The sequence below is a fragment of the Ranitomeya imitator genome, chromosome 5 (genome assembly GCF_032444005.1).
Source record: "Ranitomeya imitator isolate aRanImi1 chromosome 5, aRanImi1.pri, whole genome shotgun sequence".
NCBI classification, from domain to species: domain Eukaryota; kingdom Metazoa; phylum Chordata; class Amphibia; order Anura; family Dendrobatidae; genus Ranitomeya; species Ranitomeya imitator.
Genome location: NC_091286.1, coordinates 427,756,792 through 427,775,501, shown reverse-complemented (window position 1 = coordinate 427,775,501; position 18,710 = coordinate 427,756,792). Strand labels below are relative to the sequence as shown.

General features: G+C 41.1%; 1 protein-coding gene across 1 annotated transcript in view; it reads left to right on the top strand.

Moving 5' to 3' along the window:
• Positions 1–942: 942 nt before the first annotated feature.
• The window catches only part of TMEM207 (transmembrane protein 207), a 72,736-nt gene continuing 54,968 nt past the window's right edge, over positions 943–18,710 (top strand). Inside the window, exon 1 of the mRNA XM_069727110.1 lies at positions 943–1,014. Coding sequence (XP_069583211.1) covers positions 943–1,014 — 72 coding nt within the window. The remainder of the gene's footprint in view (positions 1,015–18,710) is intronic.

The following is an 18,710-nucleotide window of genomic DNA, read 5'->3' as shown; positions in this document are numbered from 1 at the left end:
TCCTTAGAATCAGCCTTCCAGGACCTTCGGTGACGTCGCGGGTGACGTCGCGGCTTGTGATTGGCCGCGCGGCCGCCCATGTGACCGCTCGCGCGGCCAATCACAAGCCGCGACGTCACCCGCGACGTCACCGAAGGTCCTGGAAGGGCTGATTCTTAGGAAGGAAGGCTGTCGGAAGGAAGCAGGGCGCTTCCGAGGGTGAGTATATTCCTATTAGGTATATCTTAAACATATCGGGAATCGGGATCGGAATTCCGATTCCAGATTCAAAAGATCGCCGACTTCATGGCCCACTGGGGTCGGGTCGGGTTTCATGAAACCTGACCTTGCCAAAAGTCGGCGACTTTTGAACAATTTCGACCCGTTTCGCTCAACCCTACTGATCACATTAAACATTTTTTTTTGTGAGAAAAATAGACGTCTGAATGAGCCCTTAGACGTCTGTCAGGAAGTTCTGTGGCAAATGATTGTCTGACCATTCTCTGCTGTAAATGAAAAGTCCCCTGCAATCATCATCTAGTCAAGCTTGTGATGCCCACTGACCTGTGTTTTCACTGCTGCCTTCAAAATCAATAATTCTAAGAACCCTTATCACAATGATGGACCAAAGAGATTCTCAATCTCCACTCTCAAAATGCTACACACTACTACAGTTTGATATTGGAGTCCAGAAGCATTCCGTGTACATGAGTTGAGTTTTGACTCCTTCAGATAGGAAATTATCTGTGGACAGCTTAAGTGCTTCTGTGTCTAATGGTGTGAAACAAAAGTTCATTTGCTGTTAACACCCTTTAAAGCAGCACTTTCTACATCTAATAATCAGTTGGTCACACAGGAGAACTTTCTAATGAATTCAGCAAGCAGAGCAAAGAACTTCAAAAGCACAGGAGACGCACATTCCAGCTGTGAGCGCAAATCTAAATAGGATTTTTCACACTCATAATGAGGTTTAAAACAGTGTGCTCCTATTTCCTTAACCCTTTAAACGGATTGGTGTATTTTGCGTTTCCTCAGGTAACATTGCATACCATACAAAAATACGTATTACTTGTTTTTAATGTTATAATTATAAATAGATTTTTCCGCATCCAATTGCAAAGTTCGCGAAGTGATATTATACTTAATTGCATGTAAGCTAATGAGTCCTGAAAATGCAGTACAGAAAGTGCAGCCGGAAAGATTAAGAAGTATATCGATAAATGACCGTGCTAGTCAATATCATAGCTGTAGTCTGGTATTTCATGTAATAGTTCTGTGGGATTTTCAGGTACCTTGAGTTATCTGAAGTATAACATTAAAGATGAGTTGATAGATGGTATTTTGCAGAAGATTATGCTCTATGGCTGTTGCACTCAATTCAATCACTGGTAAGAGCCTAGCTGCTCAGTTTTTATCCTGGCAATCGCTCAATGTCCAAAATATTTCTAAAAAGAAAACCTTAGTGGAATATAAACTGAATTGATGTTTGCATAAAACTTGTCCTAAGACTGTCCAAGTAGAAATATGAAACTGCATGGTTGATTTGTGTTATTATTTCAAAGTGATGTTATCGTTCTAATTGCTAACACATATGTTGAAGTTATTATTATCCAAAATATGCAGTGCATAATTTGGCTAATCCAAGGTTGTTATCAAGATGGTAGAAGGGAGTTTTGTAGGATTCCCAGACCGTTGGCTTCTTAAAAAGCCTTGAAGATCTTGGAAAAGAGCTCAGTAAATTACTATCTACTACATTGTAAACAGCATTCAGTTCTAGGCAAATAACTCATAAAGAAATGGCAAGTCTAAGGCTAGGGCTACTAGGCAACATGTGTCGTCAAACACTCATATTGTAGTTTCGCATTGTGATTTCCACTGGGGTTGTACTCTGATCTGCTTCCTCCTGTGAATGAGACATGGAGTCACAAATGTTTCCTAAAATGTTGAGTATTTTTGCGACTTGTGTATGACTTATCAATATCTTGATCATTTATTTACAGCACAATAATAACTCTATAATAGCAGACAAATTGAAGACAAGTTGCAAAAATGTTTTTTGACCGTGCAGCTTGAGAAATGTCACCAGATATCCCCAGCCTAATGGGCACATAGTGCAGATACCTGGACTGGACAGCAGCCCTGGACAACATTTGGATAGGTTTACACACAACAGATTTGTTGCAGATAGTTCTTTGACTAAATAGCTAATTCTATATCTGAATAGTCTTGAAATAGCAGCGTCTGTGTCAGCACACTGGATAGAGGCACGTCCAGTAACAATGAAAGCCCTTTTACCTGGTTTGTTAATCAATCAAATCACTCAATATAAAGACACTCATTGGCCCTTGTAAACTTCAGCCAATGATGGAATGGATTGTGCATACAAGTCTGCATATTATTGTTGTTGGCAGCACATCTCCGTGTGTACAATATGTACCTACAATAAGTAAACTCTAGTGCAGTAGTTTCCTTTGAAAATCAGAGGAGACTTACCCATTCAAGTCAATGAGTATGAGGAAAAAAATCGGATACCGTATGGAGCCACCTTATAGCATCTGATTTTTACGGATACGTTGCAATTCTGTAACAGGAAACTATTAATGGTCTTGTAAATGATTAATAGTTATGAAAGTAGAAAAATGGATTGCACACGGATAACAAATGAGAAAAAATAGTCCCACTTTTCTGGATGCAACTCTGACTGATTTTTTATGCCTCCCTCTTCTGAGCTGGAAAATAGATTTAAAGGTTTCCCCAGACTAGTGTCCACTGGTTGCGACCCGGTCCTTTTGCCTGACCTTATTCACACACTGAGGTCAACTCTGACACATGGTAAGGTTTTTAATATTAGACAGCGTAGGACCGTCCCGTTCAGAGTGACTTTGTCGATGGTGGGATGGCTTTTATGCTATTTTTGATCAAAAACAATAATACTAAGGACCCTGTGCTATTTAAATGCACTTTTGTTTTTACTTAATTAGTCATAGCTGGGTTTTTGCTCATTTTGTTTCTTGTAGGTTTTGTATGTTTTATGGCAAATGTGAATATGCCTTTATGTGCTGCATGTATACCAACTCAAACCAAGCTCAATTTTTGTGTTTTTTTCTTTGATTTTCCACACTGTCTTGTGACCCCAGTCTTATTCTGATATTGTCTTTCAGAGCTTGTTGGGCAGAAATCTAAACAATTTCTCTTCGCAAAAACACAAAATGTCCATTTAGTCAATATGTGACATTACTTTTTATAGCTGCCCATAAAAAGCAAATTTTCATGTTTGCGTGCTAATCATATATTCATATTATTCAGTAACATGGAAATGTGTATAAACAACAACATTTATGGATTTTCCTTTTTTTTCAAATGTCAAATACTTCCATTTCTCTTGGTTGAAAATATATTTAAAAGTGTAAAGTTCTACAACATATGCTTGAAATTCTGCAAGTTCTATTCGGATGATTCTTACAAATCTTCTGTGGGTGAATATGCCCTAGCAACCAATTTCCAGGTAATGTAAGACAGGATATAGAGATGTACATTTATGTAAGCTCAGTATTAGGCTAGTTTCACATTTGTGTATCTGTGCGCAGCGTATCATCTGCATGCGCAAACACATGCCAAAACGCGTGCTTACGCTGCGTTTTTAATCCACATAAGCTTACGCATGACGCATAAAAATCTGCTGCGTGTGTATGCGTTTGTATGCGTTTTTGCCTGCGTTTGCATTGTTTATGTGCATGCATACAATATTTCCAGTAGGGCGTCTCAATGGGCGTGTCTCAATCAGTTCCTTGCTATGTGCAGTCCGAAGTACGCAAGCGCATTGAACGCATGCATACGCATGTCCTTGCTTACTAATGCGTTCCCATAGACAGTAATGCGTTGTTTATACGCACTCATCTGCATGTGTATGCCTGTGCATATTTGACGCCTTGAAAAATGCAACATGTTGTGTTCGCCAGACACTGTGAAACGATGCATGCAGACACATCCGCATACAAACTGATGACAACGCATGTCCCTGCATACACAATGTTAAAGATAGGTACGCATGAGGCATGCAAACAGTATGCAGGCCTACGCTGCGCAAACAAACGCTAATGTGAAACCGGCCTTAAACGGTAGTCTTGATTCAGAATTTTCAAGAAAAACAAAATAATTTAATTACCTAGATTTCCATTATTGTTATTACATAATATGGAAGTTCTATGGTTTTCTTATTTTATACCACTAAATAAGAAAAGTTAGAATATTTTTGCACTTCAATGTGAATTTCCGATGGGCAAGAGAAATTATGTTGTTAATAGGAACAAACTGGGTGTTTTTTAATCAATTCTCATTATTTTTCGGATTGCTAATGGTACAATTGATTGTGTTGCTGATCAGCAACTTGTAGAACGTGCCTTGTACATTAGCTGCAGCATGTATATTGTGTGACTGAAATTACATCTAGCTTATTCGATTAAATTAATTATTCGCTTCATATGTTTTTTAAACGGATTTGCTTTAAAATTGATAATGACCTTTTGTCTGCTCTTCTGGTGGTAGAGCTGAGAGTGGTCCATTGATTTCTCCCAGTATGGTATTGAATAGTGGCACATAACTAGAGAAGAATTATGCAGAGTGTATAAATGCACTGCTAATTCCTACACTACACAACTTCCAAAGATTTACTTTACTCATTAATTACATTCTGTACTGCACTAGGTATAATGTAGTACTGTGTAGTTATGGGATCTCAGAGACCGAAATGGGTCTATACTGTGTATATACAGTATACTATATACATAAAGCGAGATAAATAATTATTGAACACGTCACCAATTTTCTAAGTAAATATATTTCTAAAGATTCTATTGACATGAAATTTTCACCAGATGTCAGTAACAACCCATCTAATCAACATATGCAAGTAAATTAAACCTTAGATGTCCATAAATTAAGTTATGAGTAATAATGAGAGATGACGCAGGGAAAAAGTATAGCATACGCTTAATGAAATGCATTTAATGCTTCTAACATATGCTTCTGTTGGTGGTGACAGCTTCAAGTTGCCTCCTCTATGGAGAAACTAGTCACATGCATTGCTCAGGTGTGATTTTTGCCTATTCTTAAACACAAACACTCTTTAAATCCTAAAGATTCAATGGCCTCCTTCTTTGAACTCTGAGCTTAGTTTCCTTCCATACATTTTCTATTGGATTCAGATCCGGTGATTGGCTGGGCCTTTGGGCCTTTCATCAGCTTTATTTTCTTGATCTGAAACCAATTGAGAGTTTCCCTGGCTGTGTGTTTGGGATCATATTCTTAATTTCACCTACTGTATATACAGTCATGGCTAAAAGTGTTGGCACCCTTGAAATTTTTCCAAAAGATGAAATATTTATCCCAGAAAATTATTGCAATTACACATTTTGTTATATACATGTTTATTGTGTTTCTTTATTTCCTTTAGAACAACACATAAAAAACTGAGCAATAAAGGCCAAATTGGGCATAATTTCACACAATAACCCAAAAATGGGCCAGACAAAATTGTAGGCACCCGCAACTTAATATTTGGTTGCTCACCCTTCGGAATAAATAACTGCATTCATTTGCTTCCTACAACCATCAACAAGCTTCTTACAACTCTCAATTGGAATTTTTGACCACTCTTCTTTTGTAAACTGATCCAGGTCTCTCATATTTGAAGGGTGCCTTCTCACATGATCTATTTTATGATCTCTCCAAAGGTGTTCAATGGGATTTAGATCCTTACTCATATCATAGCTGGCCACTATAGAACTCCCCAGTGCTTTGTGTCCATCCATTTCTGGTTGCTTTTAGAAGTATGTTTGGGGTCATTGTCTTGATGGAAGACCCAAGACTTACAATGCAAAAAATGTAAACCCAGCTTTCTGACACTGGGCACTACAGTGTAACCCAAAAACGTTTGGTAATCTTCCTATTTCATGATGCCTTACATGCAGTAATGGCACCCAGTACCAAATGCAGCAAAACAACTCCAATTACTTGAACTCCAATGAAGTCCTCCAAATTCACCCCTTTTGCTATGAAGTCCTTAGAATTTCTGGTGCAAGCAATTACCTTCATAAATCACATGCTTAGTGAAAGGAAGTGCACTTGAGTGCAATCTAAGTGCCACATGGTCTGTCAATATATGCACACATTTTCTGAAAGGCCACAGAGGCTGCAACATCATAAAAAAGATTGTCCATTACCGTTGTGCTGATGAGCTATCCTTAGGATAGGTCATCAATGTCTGATCGGTCCGACACCCAGTACCTCCACCGATCAGCTACAATCGGTGTCAATGGCTGTGGCCGCCGGCCTAAAGAACTCACTTGACGAGCTGCTTCATCTACTTGTAGTGGCCAGGGCTTGGTACTGCACATCTGACTACTATTGATTTGAATAGGAGGCACATGTGTAGTACCCTGCAGTGGCCACTATAAGTAGACTCAGCAGTTCAGCAAGTGAGTACTTTCGGTTGGCAACACCGGTAACATCTGTTCGGTGGGGGTGCCAGGTGTCGGACCCCGACCGATCAGACATTGATGACCTATCCTACGGATAGGTGATCAATATTAAAGTAGTGGACAAGATGTTTAAGCAATAGGCACCACTAACCAACCAACACCATGAAGACCAAGGAGATCTCCAGACAAGTCAGGGACAAAGTTGTTAAGAAGTATAAGGCAGGGTTGGATTATAAATAAATATCCCAATCTCTGATGAACCCCTGGAGCACTATCAAATCTATTATCATCAAATGGAAAGAACATGGTGCCACAACAAACCAGCCAAGAGAGGGCAGCTGTCCAAAACTAACAGCCAGGGCAAAGAGGGCATTAATCAGGGAAGCATCAAAAAGACCAAATGAACCCTGAAGGTGCTGCATAGTTCCCTAGCAGAGACTGGAGTATCTGTTAATTTGACTACAATAAGCCATACACTCCATAGAGGTGGCCTTTATGGAAGAGTGGGCAGAAAAAAACCTTTACTTACACACAAAAATTGTAAGACTCATTTTGAGTTTGCCAAAATACATGTAAGACACTCCCGAAATGTATGGAGGAAGGTGCAGTGGTCACATAAGGGCAAAATTGAACTTTTTGGCCATCAAGGCAAACACTAAGCATGGCACCAAACCAACAAAGCTCGTCACCCCAAGTACACCATCTCCACAATGAAGCATGGTGGTGGTAGCATCATGCTGTAGTAATGCTGATGGAAAGATGGATGGTGCAAAATACAGGGATTTTCTGGAGGAAAACATGTTTCAGTCTGCCAGTGATTTGAGATTGGGACAGAAGTTCACTTTCCAGCAAGACAATGATCCAAAGCATAGTGCTAAAACAACACTCAAGTGGCTTAAATGGAAACATGTAAATGTGTTGGAGTGACCTAGTCAAAGCACAAGACCTTAACCCAATTAAGAATCTGTGGTCATACTTTAAAGGGAACCTGTCACCCCGAAAATCGCGGGTGAGGTAAGCCCATTGGCATCAGAGGCTTATCTGCAGCATTCTGCAATGCTGTAGATAAGCCCCCGATGTTACCTGAAAGAGGAGAAAAAGACGTTAGATTATACTTACCCAGGGGCGGTCCCTCTGCTGGTCAGGTCAGATGGGCGTCTCTGGTCCGCTGCGGCGCCTCCCATCTTCATTACAAGACGTCCTCTTCTGATCTTCAGCCACGGCTGCGGCGCAGGCGTACTTTGCTCTGCCCTCTTGAGGGCAGAGGATAGTACTGCAGTGCGCAGGCGCCGGAAAGGTCAGAGGCCCAGCGCCTGCGCACTGCAGTACTTTGTCTGCCCTCAACAGGGCAGAGCAAAGTACGCCTGCGCTGGAGCCGTGGCTGAAGATCAGAAGAGGACGTCTTGTAATGAAGATGGGAGGCGCCGCAGCGGACCAGAGACACCCATCCTACCTGACCAGCAGCGGGACCGCCCCTGGGTGAGTATACTCTAACGTCTTTTTCTCCTTTTTCAGGTAACATCGGGGGCTTATCTACAGCATTACAGAATGCTTCAGATAAGCCCCTGATGCCGGTGGGCTTACTTCACCCGCGATTTTCGGGGTGACAGGTTCCCTTTAAGATAGCTGTTTAACAGAGGCAACAATCTAACGTGAAGGAGCTGGAGCAGTATAGCCTTGAGGACTGGAAAAAAATCCCAGTGGCAAGATGTGGAGAGCTTATAGAAACTTAGCCAAAATCAACTTGCAGCTTTAATTGCTGCAAAAGGAGGCTCTACAAAGTACTGACTTTTGGGAGGTGAATAGTTTTGCACATCGAAGTTTCCAGTCATTTTGTCCTATTCGTTGTTTGCTTCACAATAAAAAGAAAACCAAATGTTCACAGTTGTCAGTATGTTCTTTACATGAACTGATGCAAACCCTCAATAATACAGTGAAACTCCAAGTTATGTGATAACAAAACATGAAAAATTTCAAGGGGATGAATACTTTCACAAGCCTTTGTGAGTGTGTGTGTGTGTGTACATATTGATGACCAATCTTTAAGAAAGGTCATCAATATCAGATCAGCAGCAGTCCAACACCAAGTAACCACCACCAGTCAGTTGTTATAAGTATTATCCATAGAATATGAGCTGTTCTGCAGTAGTCAGCAGTAACTACTATACACTAAATAGAGCTGGGTTGTGCAACTGCATTCATTGTGTTTACATTAAGCTAAATCCGGATCTTCTAATAGCAGATTGGTTGGTTACTATTTGTCAAATACCATCAATCTGATATTGCAAACCTATTTAAGGATAAGCCATCAACATTTTGTGACCGGATAATAATGTCAGCAATCCTGTAGTTCATCATTAGGGACATGATCTCCAAACACCATCATGCACTAAACAGATATATAAAATCTAATAGTGATGAACTTTCCTTTGGAGAGGTTATCAATAACTTATGTCTGTACCCTTTAATTGTGACATTTAATTTGACAATCAAGTTTGAAATCATTTGAACCGAAGAATCCATAACTGTGTTAAAGTACCAAAGAATAGCGGAATCTCATTGTCTCTAGGACTTGTTCACATGCTGCATCAATCCACATTTTTGCCACTAGTTAAAAATGCTGTCCTTAACAGTATCGGCAAAGTTAATTAGGTTTCTGAAATCTCAGAATTTGTTCCTTGCAAATTTAAACCATCAAAGTGTTTTTTTTCATATCTGCAGCATGTCAATTCTTTCAGCATTTTTCACCAAATCAAATACCGTAAATGGGGTAAAAAAAAAAAAATCATATAAAAAATGTCACTTTGTTCCTGCAACACTGACTTTAAGTGCAGAAAAATATGCAGCAAGTAATGTACAGATGAACATACCCTAAAGCCTTGTGAGGCTGGAGCTCCATTTTGATTCGCCTTTGTGATAAGGATCAGTTTTAGCGCACTGCACTTTCTATGATATGTTGCTGTACGTGTATATGAACATAAGAAATGTATAACCATTATGGCATTCAATATTGCTTTGGTTCCATATGAATTTCATTATGGAAATTATTGTTCCTTATAACTTCTATGTCCTTTGCTCTATATAACTTCTTTATCCTTCTATTAGAAAACACGCACATTGAAGGAAATGGATTTTGACTAGAAAAAACAGTACTCAAATAATCTAATATATAAAGCTGAATGTGTGTATGTGTGTATGTGTGTATGTCCGGGATTGGCATCAGCACCGTCGCAGCTACAGCCACAAAATTTTGCACAGTCACACGTCTGGACCCCGAGAGCGTCATAGGCTATGTTGTAAGGCGAAATTTTAACCCCGCACGTTCCAATTCACCAAAAAACTTTGCCGCCATCTACGTAATGGGGAAAAAGTGAAAGGAAAAGTGTTGGAGGCAAATTGACAACTGCCAGATGTGAACAAGAGGGACTTAAAGAGTGAGAGCGATGGCGCCAAAGAGTATATACCGTACAGTTGGTAAGGTGAGGCCCCGACATGGGATACTCACCAAACACGGGGATATGAACACACACACAAAATGCGCCACACTCTACCACGTGCTTGAACACATATACCACCCTCAGCACACATTTCACCACACATACACCAACCTCGCCACATAAAAGTCGAAACACAAAAGTCGCCGCTCAAAACTCGCCACGTGCAAAACTCGCCACAAGCAAAACTAGGCTCACGCAAAACTCGCCACACGTGCAAAACTCACCTCATGGAAAACTCGCCACACGCAAAACTTGTACACGCAGAAAAATTGCCACATGCACAAAAGTTGCAACACATGCAAAAGTTGCCTCACACAAAACTTGCACATACTCAAAACGCACCACACATAAAACTCGCCATGCCCAAAACTCACCATGCGCAAAACGTGCTGCACACAACTTGCTACACTTACCTGTCACATGCAACTCGACACACAAAAAGTTGCTACACACGTCGCCACACAAAACTCATCTCACAAAAGTTGCTACATGCATGTTCCCACATGCAACTCAACACACACAACTTGACAGAGGAAACACCCTAAAACACACACAAGTCTGGTATTTTCCTTTAAAAATAAAAATCTGATCAATATGCAGACAATCTACAAGAGCAACAAATGTACCATATAGGAAATACGGCAGCTGTCAGTCACATGACCTGTCTATTATGTGTATGTGTGAGCTAATATATACTGCCAGGGGGAGGGCTTCCTGTTGGCTGGAGATTTATCAGGCTGCCAATTTAGCTTACAAATACTGAGGTAAAAATACTGACCAAATAACGTGTGAACGTGGTCTAATACAGGAGGAGATGACATACAGATATATACTATATACAGGGGAGATGACGCACAGATATATACTATATACAGGAGAGATGACACACATGTATATACTATATACAGGAGGAGATGAAACACAGGTATATACTATATACAGGAGGATATGACACACAGGTATATACTATATACAGGAGGAGATGACACACTGGTATATACTATATACAGGGGAGATGACATACAGGTACATACTATATACAGGGGAGATGACACACATACTATATACAGGGGAGATGACACACAGGTATATACTATATACAGGGGAGATGACACACAGGTATATACCATATACAGGAGGAGATGACACACAGGTATATACTATATACAGGAGGAGATGCCATACAGGTATATACTATATACAGGAGGAGATGACACACTGGTATATGCTATATACAGGGGAGATGGCACACACATATATACTATATACAGGGGAGATGACACACAGGTATATACTATATACAGGAGGAGATGACATACAGGTATATACTATATACAGAAGGAGATGACACACACATATATACTATATACAGGGGAGATGACACACAGATATATACTATATACAGGAGGAGATGACACACAGGTATATACTATATACAGGAGCAGATGACACACAGGTATATACTATATACAGGGGAGATGACACACGTATATACTACATACAAGAGGAGATGACACACAGATATATACTATATACGGTATATACTATATACTGGAGGAGATGACATACAGATACATGCAATATACAGGAGGAGATGACACAGGTATATACTATATACAGGAGCAGATGACACACAGGTATATACTATATATAGGAGGAGATGACTTACAGGTATTTACTATATACAGGAGGAGACGACACACGTATATACTATATACAGGAGGAGATGACATAGAGGTATATACTATATAAAAGAGGAGATGACACATAGGTATATAGAGGAGGAGATGACATACAGCAGGTATATACTATATACAGGGGAGATGACATACAGGTATATACTATAAACAGGAGATGACAAACAGGTATATACTACATATAGGAGGAGATGACATACAGGTATATAGTATATACAGAAGAGATGACATACAGGTATATACTATATACAGGAGGAGATGACACATAGGTATACACAATATACAGGAGGAGATGACATACAGCAGGTATATACTATTTACAGGGGAGATGACATACAGGTTTATACTATATATAGGAGGAGATGACATACAGGTATATAGTATATACAGAAGAGATGACATACAGGTATATACTATATACAGGAGGAGATGACACATAGGTATATACAATATACAGGATGAGATGACATACAGCAGGTATATACTATTTACAGGGGAGATGACATACAGGTATATACTATATACAGGAGATGACATACAGGTGTATACTATATATAAGGGAGATGACAAACATGCATATACTGAGGGGAAAATGAGAGGTGTGAGGTGAAAATGAGGGGTGTGAGGTGAAAATGAAAAGGTGTGAGTGCAAAATGAGAGGAGTGAGGGAAAATACTGGAGTGATCGGAAAATGACAGATGTGAGGTCGAAATGACAAGTGTTAGGGGGGAATGAGAGGAGTGAGGGGGAAAATAAGAGGAGTGAGGGGGAAAATGAGAGATGTGAGGGGGAAAATGAGAGGCGTGATGGGAAAATAAGAGAAGTGAGGTGCTATAACTAACCACAGATATTTACTATGCCCAGGCAACGCCGGGCTCTTCTGCTAGTAGCTTTATAAATATCTATTATTCAGGTCTCCATTAACTACAAATGCATCTGATGGAGAATGCTATGATTTTTCTTACACGGATTACAAAATCGGGAAGTGTATACGAGCCTATAGCCTAACAACTAGTGATGAGCGAATAGTGAAATATTTGGATTCGGGAAAATCGGCACAAATAATTTCTAGTATCCATGTATTCTTACTGAATAATGAACCCAATGCATGTCAATGGGAAAGCCAAACATTTTTCTGCTGGACCCAACATACGGTCTGGGGGTATGAGAAAATAGCAGAAATGGATGGGAAAGTGCTAAAACTAAATTGGAACAGCATGGAGAAGATGCCTGTATGCCTTTCTGACTCCCATATGATATCTGGGAATAATTTTGTCAGACTATTGCGCCGGTTTAACAAATTTATAAGAAGACCTACCAAACAAAACCTAATTTTTTTTTAAAGGGAAAAATGCTAAGAAATATTTTTCCCTTCATAACTACATATTTATGTTCACACGGAATGTTTTGGCTTTAATTTTTCCTTTTACATTTGGGAGGTATCTCCTTCATTCAAAATTGTTAGCTAAATAGTGGAATACATGTTCCCCATCACTTTACAATGCCAGCTAAAACATGCCCATTTGAAGTTTGGGCTTTGCCCACCACCACCACCACAATCATTGCCATGTCATTATGAGGTCCTCGCTTGACATTTTCAGAGGGCCAGCAGGTGTGTGAAATCTGAGTTTAGAAAGGGTCCTCAGGTGGTCCTGTATCCTACATTTGGGAGAGCTCTCACTCCTACATTTGGGAGGTCCCTCCCTCATTCAAAATTGTTAGCTAGATAGTGGAATACATAGTCTCTATCACTTTAAATTGGCAGCTAAAATATGCCTATTTGAATTTTGGGCATCGCCTGCCACCACCACCACCATGTCCACCGCCATGTAATTATACAGCCCTCACTTGACATTTTCAGAGGGCCAGCAGGTGCCATGAAACCTGAGTTGTGTGAGCTCCACAGTTCATATTGATCACCGAATCCCAATTTAGCCACTGTCATAGCGGGTGAAGCCACTGTAAGGTGAATATAATACAGGAGTTGGGGAAGATATATGCTCAATGTGAATAATTGAATTCTACCAGACACCAAAAGAATTAGAATGAAATTCTGAATACAGTGTTTGCAAGTGATGGCCTGTATTGTGCTCAGTCTGTCAGGCCTGAAACCCATGTCAGGGACATGTACAAGCCTCATTTTATTTGGAAGCAGCCTCCTCAAGGGAAAAGAGACAAGAGTGCCATTGACCAATCTGCACAAACCTATGCACATCTTCTGGAAACTACCCAACCAGGCAGGATTTATCTTTTGCATGGTTTTGAGCAACAATGGAATAATTACAGGATATGTCACAGAGAGCGACGAGGTCTATGGAGTGTATTACTCAGGCAGTGTTACAGAGCTCAGGTAAAGGAGTTAGCTTTGCTATGACTATGTTCCAATATGTGTAAGGCTGCGTCCTGAATAGGTCTGTGGAGCGTATTAACCCAGTCTCTTCGACCTTCTTAATATGTACAGAGACTGGCCAATACCTCACCAACATTTTTTTTACCAAAATGTATAAGATTTAAGGTAAGCCATATTTTAATAAAGAGTCATGAGTCTCTTAGTAGCCTGGAAAAGCTAGCAATGGTCTCTGTCCAGCACTGGACAATGTATAGTGAAGCGAATATGCGCTATGTAGTTAACGATTTGGGTAGAGACTTATATGCTGACAAGGGTCAGCTGAACGCTGCACTGGGACAGCGAACTGGACATCGCTCCTGACTATAGTGTCCGTGCAACTGCAAGTTGTGGGCAAGAGGCATTAGCGCCTCCTTTCTGGACAGCAGATTGGGAAGGAAGTAACACAGGGGCAGGGCCATGGGTTTTACTCTCAAATACAGATTTTGTACCCAGGCGTTCCACGCACCTACTGGGGTGCTGCGTATATGAACAGTATATGGCGTATGTTAACAGAGGTATTATGTTGAATTTCCCTTTATAGAGGGATATGTGGCTAAGATTTTTGAACTAGAAACATATATATATACAGTATATATAGCATGTTTCATTATATTACTCATATTATTATTCTGTGTAAGTCTGAAACTTGAAGAAGTGTGTGGAACATATTAATGCATTGATGCTCTACAATGTCCAAGTGCAGACTGAAAAATAAACATCAAGCTCCCAGATGCATGTTTAAAGAGTCTGTGAGAAGGGCAACACAAAAAAATTGTGATAATAGAATATATAGAGATTGACAGTGGAAATTTGATCATTGCACAATGTACAAAGGTTTGCAAAAATTTCCCATGTGGTCTGTATCATACAAGCTGAAAGAGACCATGATGGGGACATCACAGTAAATTTTGTAGTTATTATAATTAATAGAGAAAGGGATTACAAGTTTCACCATTGCACAATGTACAAGGGTTTTCATAATTTACCCATGGGGTCTGTATCATACATGCTGAAAGAGACTGTGATGAGAAGCTCACTATACATTTTGCAGTTATTCAAATTGCTAGAGCTAGGAAGTGCAAGTTTAACCATTGCACAATTTTACAAAGGTTTACAAATTTGAAAACATTACCCACATGTGGTAAACATATATGGCCACTAAGTACTTGATGCAGAAGCAGGAGGAGTAGGACGTGATTTCCAGAACAAAATGGATTTGGATAGTAAAAGACAGACTTTAAGACAACGACCAAAAAGAATATTTGGGTTGCTGTCATCCATAGGGCTTACAAAGTCAGAGGAAATCCAGCCCTTGTTCAATTTTAGAAGAGTTAGCCTGTCTGCATTTTCCATTGACAGGCGTGTGCGCCTATCCGTTGTGATTGCACCGGCCAAACTAAAAACCTGCTCAGACAGCACACTTGCAGCAGAGCATGGCAGCACCTCCAAGGCGTACAAGGAGAGGTCGGGCCAACTGTGGAGCCTGGACAACCAATAGTTAAAGGGCATTGAAGAATCAGGAAGGATGCTGGTATGGTCACTTAAGAATTCCTTCACCATCTTGATCAACTTCTCCCTCCTTGTCATAATCCCCCCTTGTCATGAAGCTGGGATTTGTGAGTTCCCTCTGTAGCACAGATTAAAAACTCCTCCTGTTCCTCCTGTTCCTTGTCATTACCCAATGTGGCCTAAGAATATTGTGTGAGGATGGGCTGTGTGGTATCAGCTACTGTAAAATCTCGCTCCATAGCCACCTACTCGGCAATTAAAGCTTCCTCTTTGAGATTCTGCAGCGAACATTTTAATAGACAGAGCAGCGGGATGGTTGCGCTGATAATAGCGTCATCAGTGCTCACCATCTTGGTGCAGCACTCAAAGTTTTGAAGAACCTCACATATGTCAGCGATCCGTACCCTCTCAGCAGTTGATATGTGTGGGGGCTGAGAGTTACTCTGACGGGCATTGAGAAGCTGGAATTCAGACACTGCTCTCTGCTGCTCACTAAGCCTTTCCAACATATGAAAGGTTGAATTCCAGCGTGTGGGCAGGTCACAAATCAGTCGGGGACAAGGCAAATTAAAGTGGTGCTGCAGCGCCTGAGATATCTTTCGGAAATGGTCACTGACATGGTGTACCTTAGCAAGTAAGTCTGGAAAGTCAGGATATGTTTTTAAAAAACGAAGAATAACCAAGTTCAGCATGTGGGCCATGCTTGGAACATGTACCAGCTTGCCGAGCTTTAAAGCTTCAAGTTTTTCCCATTATCGCACACAACCAGACCTGGTTGGAGGTTCGGCGGGAAGAGCCACTGATCAGTCTTGTCTTTTATCCCTTTCAACAGCTCTGCTGGGTTGTGAGCTTTATCACCTAAACAGATGAGCTTCAGCATAGAGTGCTGCCGCTTCACGAAGGAGTGCTGCAAAGCTCCCAGCTGGGGATCAATGGGGAGTCTACTTCAGCTGAAGATGAGCAGGAAGAGGAGAGACAGGAACTGGAATAAGAGGAGACTGAAACTCTGATGGAAGTTGGGCCTGCTATTCTTGGTGTGGGTAAGATGTGTGATGTCCCAGCCTATGACTCTTTCCCAGACTCCGCCAAGTTCACCCAGTGTACCAGGGAAATTTTTTTTTGGTCCATGTCCACAAGAACTTATCCATATGTCTGTGGTTAGGGGGACCTTCCTTGTGACTGTGTTGGCCAGAACACAGCTGATATTGTGTAGCATGTGCTTATGTAATGCGGGGACGGCACACCGGAAAAACGGCTGTAAATCGAGAACTGTGGGGCTGCCGCCAACAAGAGGTCACAGAAAGACTCAATTTCCACAAGCCAAAATGGCAACACATTCAGGGTTAGCAATCTGTCAATGTGGGTACATAGCGTTTGGTCCTGTGGGTGGCAGGGTGTATATTTCTGCTTCCTGTGAAATATCTGGGGCATGGACAACTGAACGCTGCGCTCGGACAATGACTGCTGACTGTTTTGTCTGTGCAATCGCAGGTTGTGGGCAGGAGGCATCAACGCCTGCTTCCAACACAGGCCATAACACAGGGGAAGGGGTAGTGGTTTTACCCTCAGACAGATTTTGTACCCAGGTGTTCTGCCCACCTACTGGGGTGCTTGGCTGCCATGTGCTTCTGCATGCTGGTGGTGCTCAGGTTGGCAGTCTTCTTGCCTCTTCCCAGCTTGACACAATTCACTAGTATACATGGTCCGTCTTAGTTACTATATCATTCATTAGTTATATCTGCCATATTAACCAAGGCAGACCTAGACCTCAGATGGACAACTGCATATACATATAACAAACAAAAAGAGCACCAAAAACGCAGTCAAAAACGTCCAATTAATGCAAACATGAAAAACTTTATTATGTAAAAAACAGGTATACAGCATGGCAGGCAGACAAATCCCCTACACAAACCCACACACACATCTCACATATAAGGACCGGACTGCAGTGCACTAGTATCTATTATGGACCATAAAGATGAAAGGTCCATATATGCTATAAATTGCATAAATGATGGAGAAATATCTAATCGCAATGTATGTGACCCTATAAACGTGTGTCAGATATATAGTACATACCGCAGTGGTGAGTCACAAAGGATGTGCACAGGAGTCCCGTCCTCCCCGACGCGCGTTTCGGCGATTGGCCTTCCTCAGGGGGGTGCCCAGAAATGAGGGACACCAGTTAAATACCTTACAATCCGGAAGTTCGCGCGTACAGCCGCATCGCACCATCCCACATCCGGCCCGTACGGCCTGCCGGGGCCGGAAACACACGGGCCCCATGTGATCCGCCCCACAAGGCACTGCAGGAGACGGGGACAGGAACGACGTGACTGCGCATGCGCGAACAGCAGCCGCGGCCATCTTAGAGAGGGGCAAATGTGCTGGCATACAAAAAGAGCCAAAACGGCTCCCATATAAAAGCGCGCATACCTCTAACCACAGCGTGCAGAATAAAAACAATGGACAGACATGGAAAAATATAAACAGATGTAAACAATTATATATAACACAAAAAATCCGCTATAGTGACCATCAATACGGAACATAATACACACATATGGCCAGTGAATAAATATAGAAGACACATATGTACACATCAAGATGAGCCACAGAGGAAATAAAACACCCACGGCCATCATGACTGCACATATATAAGTTCAACACTAACCACGTCCACTATCCACCTCATGTACAACAGGATGAGAATATTGATAACATACAGTATGTTTATAAATAATAAGGCGTAAACGCTTAATCATATAGTCCATAATGTCCGATATATAGAACTGATGGCCAGTGGGGGGTGCTAATGATCATTATAGATAGTCCACCAATGATGTGTTTCAAGATGATCCAAATATAAGTTCTTCTCGCAAACAACTAGGGTAATTGTCCCATACACAGGTCACGATCCGGAAGCAGACTAAAAATGTGAAACAATAAAACGCGAATTAAAAACAAATAAAGATAGCATATGCGGAACAGTACAGAGGAAAATATGCACAGCAGACAGGCGACTCTTCCGAGCTTGGTATGGCAGATCCTGCAAATTACAGTTGTTTTGCCTGAAGGAATTTCAGAAAAAAACTGCCATATAGGGAAATAACACCCTTGGCCTGTTATCTAGCCAAATAAGGAGGCTCTGTTTAAC